General features: G+C 52.9%; 1 protein-coding gene across 1 annotated transcript in view; it reads right to left on the bottom strand.

The window, feature by feature from the left end:
• The window catches only part of ADAMTS7 (ADAM metallopeptidase with thrombospondin type 1 motif, 7), a gene marked incomplete at its 3' end in the record, with an annotated part of 42525 nt that overhangs the window by 25826 nt on the left and 7201 nt on the right, over positions 1–9498 (bottom strand). The window contains exons 4-8 of the mRNA XM_010002844.1: positions 7433–7626; positions 6166–6249; positions 5673–5797; positions 4529–4678; positions 3556–3699 (exon numbers count right to left, since the gene is read on the bottom strand). Coding sequence (XP_010001146.1) covers positions 3556–3699; positions 4529–4678; positions 5673–5797; positions 6166–6249; positions 7433–7626 — 697 coding nt within the window. The remainder of the gene's footprint in view (positions 1–3555; positions 3700–4528; positions 4679–5672; positions 5798–6165; positions 6250–7432; positions 7627–9498) is intronic.

A 9498-nucleotide genomic window follows, 5' to 3' on the forward strand; every position in this document is an offset into this window, starting at 1 on the left:
TCAGAAGAAATTGTCACTGGTTCAGCTTTCAGTGTTGATTTAAACAAACTCGTTCCCAGCAAGGCAAAAATCTCTGGCGGGGGTTTCTCAGCAGATTAGATTACTTCGGGTTGTTGTGATTTGGAACAGGGCTAAATTCACTTGAAACAAGATTCCTTCTTAGCCCAAAGCAGCAACATGGAAACAAGGGCCAGGGGCAGGGAACTGCTCCTGCTCTGAGGTGCTGGCAGTGCCACAGCACGATGCCCTGCAGCACCAGCACCCCTTCCTCCCTGTCCCATCCCACCCCCGTGGGTGGGTCCGTGCCAGACACATGCAAACAGCTCGCTGGGCTGGGGACAGCCCTTTAAAATACCTTATCTATATTTTTTTATAAGCAGCTTCCCTATTGGAAAGTCAGTGAACACGTTGCAAGCTCAAGGGCTTGAAAGCCTCTGTCCCCAAGTCCTGGGGCAGCTGGATGCAGAACTGTGCACAGCCTGTTTCAGGCACACAGAGATCACTGCACTGCACCTCCAGAGGGATTTGCTTTACCTCTTGCTGGAAAACATTTTCAAAGAGTCATTTTATTTAAAAATTGAAAGAATTACATCTTTACTGGTGGAAGTCCAGGTTTAAGTGCTGGGCTCCTGCATGACCCTGGTGCCCCTCTGAGATGAATTCACCAATTCAGGAACCAGCACATGGGGCTCCACGTGTCACCCCAAAACTGTCTCCAGCCCTCCTTGCCCTCTGATCTGCCCAATGCATTTTCTGTCTTGCTCCAGCTTGTGGGACAGATCTCTGTCCCACTACAGGGGATGACTTTTCGGTTTGCTGTCAGCTTTCCAGGGCTGTGTTCAAAATCTATTTCTTCATTAAGAATTTTACGATCATCCTACTGGTCTCCTCAACCGGCCAAAACATGTTACCGAGCCAGCAAAAATTGGCCTGAGTTTCCCTCTGGCTTTGCAGGGATATGCAATAAACCACAATCTGCAGTAAAAATGTACAAGGGTCTGTGCTGCGCATGCCTGTTTCAGGCCCTTTGCTAATGAGCTGGATGATGGAGTGGATGGTTCGGTGATGAAATCCCCATCTGTGAGCAGGCTGGGAGGATCTGCAGATTCACTTGAGAGCAGGATTAAAATTCCAAAAGCTTTTGGAGGACTGGAGGAAGGGTCCAAAAAGCCAGGATGGAATTCAATAAAAACAAAGGCAAGGATTGGAGCTTGGGAAGGATCAGCTGCACAAACAGGGGCTCTGGCAGAACAGGCAGAGGAGAGATGAAGCAGGCAGGGCTGGGGGTCCCCGGATTTTGGGAAGGTGGGATCAGCTGGAAGGAGCCCATGGAAGGAGGATGATGGAAGACCTCCAGCACTGTGCAAAGATGCTGAAAAACTAGTGGCCTGATCTACAGAAGAGACTGAAGAGAGACAAGACAACCAGTGGAGATGGAGGGAGGCTGCTCCACCCCATCACAGGCTCGTGGTGCAGGCAGGGCATCCTCAGGACACCAGATCCCATTTCACAGGGGCATTCCCCCAGCAGGGCTGGGAGAGAGCTCATGTCACAGGGAGGGGTGGGGAGCAAAGAGCATCTTCTGACTCCTCTGAGGGACAGAGGGGAAAATCAGGGAATGGCAAAGAGGGCTGGTCCACATTCCTCTGCCACAGGAGCATCACCACGTGCCCTGTGCCAGCCTTTCTCCTAAGCATGAATGAGGGGTGCTCATTCTTCGGGGACACCACCAGCAGGGAAGGGACCTCTTCCATCACCTCTGGGTGTTCCAGCAGACCCTGTCCCCCAGCCTTGCCAAGAGGGTCTCCCAGGCCAGGCTGCACCCAGGGCCTGACCCACAGCACTGGGGCTGTGCTGCCGTCAATGACAAGAAGCATTTTCAGATGCCTCAACACTGGGCAGCGTTTGCAAATTAGATACCTTTGAAAAAACAACCACCTTCAACAGTGCTTTACTTTTTGGGGTTGTTTTTTTTCCCCCCACCGCAAGGTCTGTTCCAGGCATATCCAGCAACCCCAGGTCAGCAGGGTCTCATTTTCTGGCTCACTCCTTCCTGTTCTCCTGCCAGCACCGTATTACGGCTCACTCATGTCTGTGCTGGCAACTGGTCTCTCCCTTGCTGGGGGGATGTCACAGCCAGGGAGGATGCCTGCTGGGCTCTGCTCTGCTCTTAAGGAAGAGCTGCCCCTCCTTGGGGGGAGCAAAGAGACCAAAACCCCACTGGAGAAGCCTCCAGCTGCTCTGTTTCTTTCCCATCACAGCTCGTAGCAGCCCAAGGTCATCGCAAGCAGGAAATTCTCAATCAAAAAGCAAAGGTTAAAGCAGAAGGCCAAGAACGCTGCACAGACCACAAAGTGCCATTCCTCAGAAAGCAGAAATCAACACCAATTCCCCTGCACAGGGGCTGGGCCCCATGTCCCAGGCTGGGATGCAGAGCTGGGATCCCAGCCCCAGCATCCTCCCCACCACGGGATGGCCGGACCAGCTCTCCCCATCACCCTGCCTTGCTGATGCTTTCACTGGTACCAAACCTCCCTGTAGCAAGGAAGGAAAATGTTTCTCCAGCACAAGCCTCTGGCTGACAAATGTGAATCTCTGGGCTGTGTTCCTAGGAACTTAATAATAACAGGCTGGATAATGAGCCATGGGGCGCTAAAAATAAACAAACGCAGGGAAGAATTTGGCTCGGTCTCCTTTCCTCACGTGATGCCTCCTGCCCACAGGCAAACATCAGCTGCCCCGAGCACAGCAACGAAGAAAACTGCACAGAGCCTGGAGGAAAGCCACTCTGCTTTTATTTGCTGAAGCCACAAACTCAGTGCCACCACCCAAACTCCTGTGCTGCTTCATGGCGGGGACCAGGGCAGCCCAGCAGGATAAAAGCAAACCCATGTGCCCTGGGCTGAGAGCAATCCGAATCATGGAATGGCTTGGGTTGGAAAAGACCTTGAAGATCATCCAGTTCAATCATCAACCCAGCCCTGCCAAGGCCACCACTGCCCCATGTCCCTCAGCACCACATCTACAGGGCTTGGAAATTCCTCCATGATGGGGACTCCACCCCTGCCCTGGGCAGCCTGGGCCAGGGCCTGACAGCCCTTTGGGAAAAGAAATTGTTCCCAATATCCAGTACAATCCCCATAGAAGGAGACTGGGTTAGTCAAGCAGGACATGCCTTTCATAAAGCCACGCTGACTGGGCCTGATCCCCTGGTTGTCCTGTATGTGCTGTGTGATGACACAGGATGATCTGCTCCATAACCTTCCCCAGCACTGAGGTCAGGCTGGCAGGCCTGTAAGTCCCTGGATTCTTCTGGCCCTTTCTGTAGATGAGTGTCATGTTTGCCAACCTCCAGTCAACCAAGACCTCCCCAGTTAGCCAGGACTGCTGGTAAATGATGGAGAGTGGCTTGGTGAGCACTTCCACCAGCTCCCTCAGCACCCTTGGGTGGATCCCATCCAGCCCAAATCAGCTGGGTCCATTCCTTGCTGTGGACCCAAGCCCTGAGCCACCCCAGCACCCGCCAGTGAGGAATAAGAGGAGGGAAGGACTTACTCGAGGAATCGTGTGATGTACTCCCGGCTGCAGCGGGACCAGGTGAGTGGGGACGTGTCATACAGGAGCTGTGGAGACATGATGAAAGGTCTTTTCCCAACTGGCTCACAGTCATTGCTGCTTCCATCATGCTGAATCCCAAAACTGTGTAAGAGCACAGTCCCACAAAGGAGAGGTGAGCCGCACGCCGCCACAACCGCGCAGCCACTCTGCTCTGCAGCCCAACGCCGGGCACCACCATCCCAGCTCCACCACCATCCCAGCTCCACCACCATCCCAGCTCCACTACCATTCCAGCTCCACCACCATCCCAGCTCCACTACGATCCCGGCTCCACCACCACCATCCCAGCTCCACCACCACCACCATCCCAGCTCCACCACCACCATCCCGGCTCCACACGCATTCGCTGGGGGGGTCTGGCCATGGGGACACTTCAGTGACACCAGGGGCACTGCCCCAAACTTTGTCCCAAGCTTTTATTTCAGGTTTCTGGCTGAAAACTCAGCCCAGAAAGACACAGTGAGACTTCTGAACAAGATCAAGTTAATCAAACTTACTGGGTATGTGTTTTTACTGTACAAGGATGCCTGCTATCAACTAGGATGCTCAAGGGATCTTGCCAAAATTTAACTGGACTTAGGGCAAGCAGAATTCTGCTGCTGATTCTATACATGGAAGTTATGTTAAAACTTCTTAACGGGCAACCCTCTTCTCCAAAACCTTCAGCATCAGCAGCACAGGATAACACACACATCATTTGTCCAGGTTGCCTTGGATGGGATTTTCATTAAACCTGGGGCAACCTCTGAAATAAAATTCCCGGAGTGAGTTCTCTTGGATGCAGAGGAAGGTCTGCACCAGCGAGGAGCTGCTTGGCAATCTCCTCCCCACTCCCACCCCGTGCTTTCTCAAGCCCTGACTGAGCAGCGCAGAGGAGAGAAGTCAGAGGAGAGGAGGAAGGTGGTGGTACCTGTGTCCCAGCTCGTGGGCCACGGTGAAGGCCAAGGGCAGTCCTGTGTCCTCGTTGATGTTGCAGCTCCTGTGGGGCTGGCACATCCCGGCCACGTGGGACAGCCCCAGGGTCTCGCAGGGCCTGTTCATGGCGGCGCAGATGTCCTTCCTTGGGAGGCAGAGACAAGGGACACACAGACACAGAGCAAAGAGGGGGTGTGAAAGCAGCAGGGCCCAACGGGGGGCACAGGAAGGAGCACGGGATGCATCCCAGAGGAAGACACAGAGACACTGGCCAAACAGAAGCGAGAATGGAGACATCCAACGTCTTTCCGCGACGGAAAGATTTATGACCTTTCCTTCCCCCTTTACTCTCCCGGTATCCCTGGATTATTAGTAAGCCTGATTAATGGGAGCTGCCAGCCAGCCTGGCTACATGTATTCCATTGTATAAATAAAGCTGATGCTGGGAATAATTAAGCAATTACTATGTTGCTTGGGGAAGTACATCCCAGGGGTGCTGTGGTCCAGGGTAGAGGAGCTCCAGCCGCCCAGGAAGAGCAACTCCATTGAAGTACATGGCCTTAAGTGCCTTATTCCTGCTACAAAGCAAACTTCCTTAAGAAGATAAAACTGTTGTGGGCTGTGAATCATCACACAAACCACCACGATGCTGCCAACAGCCAAGTTTCTGCAGCCTGAAACCATCAAACTGTGTTTTTACTGCAAGGTATATAAACTTGGCCAGAGGCATGAATTCCTGTGAGCTTCATGGGAGGTCAGGGGCCTTCTAGAGGCTCCTCTGCCAATCCCAGCATTAGTCTCCAAGGGAAAAAGGAGAGTTAATCCCTGTGTACATCTCCTGGGAAGATCCAGCCATTCTGGGGCTTGGCAAGAGGGCCACGGTGAAAACCTGGTTGGGAAACCTCAACTGCTCGTCAACTGGGAGCTGACTCCAAGTTCAAACCTGAGGTCTGAGACCAGTTACAGCCCTTAAGACCAGGTTATCTTCAGATTTTGTGTTACATATGTTATGTGCAGGTGCTCAGGCAGGGCTCAGGCACTGAGAGTGAGATTCAACAGCTCCCCCTGAGATGCTCCCAGAGGAGTTTCCAGCTGCCAGCCCAGCACCTCCAGCATCAAGCAGCAGGTGGGCACCATACCTTGTGAGCAGGACTGCGACGTCGTGGTGCAGGGGATGGGAATCTCCTTTGACATTGATGCTCTTCTGCCACTTGCAAAAGCTTTTCAGGGTGTTGTCTGCATGGTGGGAGATTTTCAGATCCTCCTGCCAACATAATAACAAGCCTGCTGACATACTGCTGGGGGACTGGCCTGGATTTTAGGATGCAATGGGGAGGGTTCTGATCTCAGACACATCAGAGTGAAATGGGGAGTAACTTCCACCCAGATGGAATGGCTCCATATTTATAGTTGTGGGCTGGGTGGGAATACAGCCCTTTGCTGCTTCCTTTTCATCTGTGATTCAACCCAAACATTAAATCATCTAGTACCGGGAGTTAGGAAACACTGGGGGAAAGTGTCCCGTCCTGGCTGCTGGTGCAGCTGTGGCTGGGGACCTGACTGGAAGATGCCAGGCTCCCCAGAGCCAGCACTGTGTCCAGAGCAGAGTGAGGTCACCCTGCTCCCCTTTACCTCTTCGTCCTCCAGCAGGATGAGGCGCACGATGGCGATGTTGATGGGGTTCCCGATGCTGGCGTGGTGGAACAGCCCTGCCACCTGCAACAGGGCAAAGACTGAGAGCCTGAAGGACCCTGCCCTGGGACACTGCTGCTGGGAAGCATCTCTGCAGGGGAAGCTGCTGAAGGTTGTTGACAACATCTCAGGGGATTCCCCAGAAGGAAAGACAAGCCCAGATGCAGCCCTGGGGTGTGATGATACCCATTTACAATAGATCCAACGTGCTAGGGCATCAAAGCTCAACCAGAAACACCCAGGGGAACACCTTTGTTTGCACTCCCAACAGATGTGTTTAACATCTCAAAGGAAGCATGTGCTCCCTGGGTGCCTTCACCAAGCCCTAGAAACCAGGGATGTTATCCTTAGCTCCTCTGCCCAATTCCACCCTCTTTTCTGGCCATCAACCAAAGCCCTCTTTAGAAAAGCAAGTATGTGCTACAAGAGTGAACAGCCTAAACCAACTCACACTGATTTATCTGCTTGCTTTGTGGCACCAGCAACCCCATCCCAATTCCCAGGGGAGACCACCACCATCTGGTGCTCCTTCCCATCACTGCCCGAAGGGGAACCTTCCCTGGAAAGCCAGTCCTGCCTCTCCAGCAAGCCAGGCTAGTGCTGGCACTGGCTCCCAGGGCAGCTCCTCCCTTGGCGGGCACAGCCAGCCCCGGGCTCCAGGGAGCCTGAGCCAAAGCTCCCAGGTCTCTGCAGGTCTCTCCTCCTGTGTGGAGGTTTCCTTCTCATGCAGAGGGTGGTGGGTGGCCCAAGTGCAGGCTTCGGGGTGGTTTCAGCTTCAACTGTGTCCCAAGTTGCCTGCCTGGGGGGCGCAGCACCCACCACCTCCCTTCCCTGGAGCAGGGGTGCAGGAGGAGCAGCCCTGCTGTTGGGGCACCTCCCTGGGAGGCCACGTTATCCACCCCCATGGTGAAAAGGAGAAGGGAACAGCCCATGGGGAAGGTGGAACCACTGCAGGCTGAGCTGCTGCTGCCTGTACAGAGATTTTGGCCACGGGCTTGTTGACACAAACCCTTGTAGACACATCCTGTGGTGGATGGAACATGCAGCAATGCAGAAAAGCCAACGAGCTGGTGGGAACAGCCTGTCTGGTGAAAGGTTTGCTGAGGTCCCACCAGGAGTGAGTCCTGGCAAGCCCAGAGGTCTTTACTTCTCCTAGCTGTGTCCCCAGGGAGCCGGTGGCTGTGCAGCTGAGGGGACCAGGACTCACCATGTTCATCACAGTCAGCACGTACTTCTCGATGTTCTGGCTCCCATGGTACTCTATCATCTTGGTGTCTGCCACCACCAGTGTCTCCACCCACTTCTCCTTGCTGATGGAGCGCTGCTTTCTTCTCTTCCAGTGCTGCTTCTGCTCCCACCTTTCCCTCTGCTTCTCAGACCTCCCCAGGCTTTCCTGAGAGTCTGAGGGATTAATGGGGGGAAAAGAGACTTCTGTGCTTTTTTTTTCTTTTGTAAAATGTCTGCAACTTTGGTAAAATGTCACCAAGGCCTTTTTTTTGTTGTTTTTTTTTACTTCAAATAAAGAACCTTTTAGTGTTGAGCAGGAGGCCCCACACAGACCCGTAACCCATCTGCATTTTGCTGTGCTGTGTGTTCCAAAAAATCACGGGGGGTGAAGACTCTGACCTCAGCCTCTCGCTCAGCAGCATGATAGAAAAAAAATAATCATAAAATAAAGCATTTGAAGGAATTTCTTTGACTGGAACAAGGTTTGGAAGATTCCACAAGGGACACAGAGCCTCCCAGAGCCCAGCACTCAGGGTTTGCATTGACACACAGATTTATAGGCAACTCTGCAGTGATGCCTGAGCATGTACCACCCAGAAACAGCCCCAGCAGCTCAACACGTGGGGTTATCACCACAGATCTGTGCTTGGCAGGGAGAGGCAGCTCCCCAGCACCAGGAACTCTGTGCCCACAAAGCTGGACCCATGTCTTGAGCCAAAGCCCAAACATCATCAGTGTCCTGGGCAAGACCCAGACATTGCAGGACCAGATTTCCTTGGCCATGTGGAGAGTGGACTCTGCTCCTTCCCGGGGGAGAAACAACAGGAACATTGATGGGGCTGAGGAGGGCCAGGAGATGGAGGAGAGCTTGGGTGCTCCTCAGGCACACCAGCAACTGGGAATTCTCATGTGGAGACTTTTCCTGTGACGCTGCTCCAAGATCAAGGTCAGGGTCAGCCCCATACTGGGTAAAGGCTTTACAAACCCCATCCCACGCAGTGGGAATTGCTTTTGGGACCAGTTTCTGAGGGCTCAGCCCTACTCCATTAACAATGGAACTTTACATGCCATGGACTACACTGTTTGCTAGCTGTGAAAGGGGTTTTATCCCCCAGCCTGAAAAATCCCAAGTATCTGGATAACGTGATGAATTGCTAATACCACTGTGACAGTTTAATCACAACAGCTTCCTTGGAGCTCTCTCCCATTGTGGCTTTTGCTGCTCAGCTTCCAGCCAAGATGCTGCAGAGGGGATGGGTGCAGAGGGCTCCCGGGACCCCAGGAAGGGCTCGTGTGGCATTTTCCCTTTGGATCCCTCTCAAAGACTTGCCCAGCTGTACACACAGGCTGCTGTGTGTATTGACAGAAGCTAACTAACACCCAACAGCTTAACACTATCTGCCTGGGTGGTGTTTGGCAATGAAAACAGGCAATAAATCAGTACAAAATGAAAGGCTGCAGTAATTAAAAGCCCAAAGACTTTTGGTTGCCTCTCAGGGCACACACATCACACCCTTTGTCAGCCCAGGCTGCAGCAGGGATCCCCAGGCATCACACACAGGGCCTATTACACCCAGTTACATTAATTTACAATGACCAGACTTCAGAGTCTAGAAGGAGCCCTTGCGATTATGACCATAGATTAAATAACTAATTTAGATTAACAGAAGAATGCCTGAAGATAACCTGATTGTGGGAAAAGTAACCCGGCTCCTAAAGCAGGGAGCTGTAGGAAACATGCAAACCAAAATGCACTGCCTGGAAGATGCAGTAGACAAGGAGTAAAGTGCCCATGAGCTGCTGGGGATGAGCTGAACTCCTCATTACTTGGGTCTGGGAGTTTATCCAACCCATCTACTCCAGACAGAGCAGAAGGAACCAGCATGCACAGTGTGCCCTGCAGCAGAGAGACTCCCAAAGTCCAGTGCCTTGGCAGGTCAGAAACTGATGTTTGCAAGGAAATGAAAACAAACAAACAGTCTCCACATCAAGGGATGCTTGCAACAGGGCCAGGAGGAGAAGCTGAGGGGGAGAGGCATGAGGTTC

This window comes from Chaetura pelagica, unplaced genomic scaffold (genome assembly GCF_000747805.2).
Source record: "Chaetura pelagica isolate M959 unplaced genomic scaffold, ChaPel_1.0 scaffold658, whole genome shotgun sequence".
NCBI lineage: Eukaryota > Metazoa > Chordata > Aves > Apodiformes > Apodidae > Chaetura > Chaetura pelagica.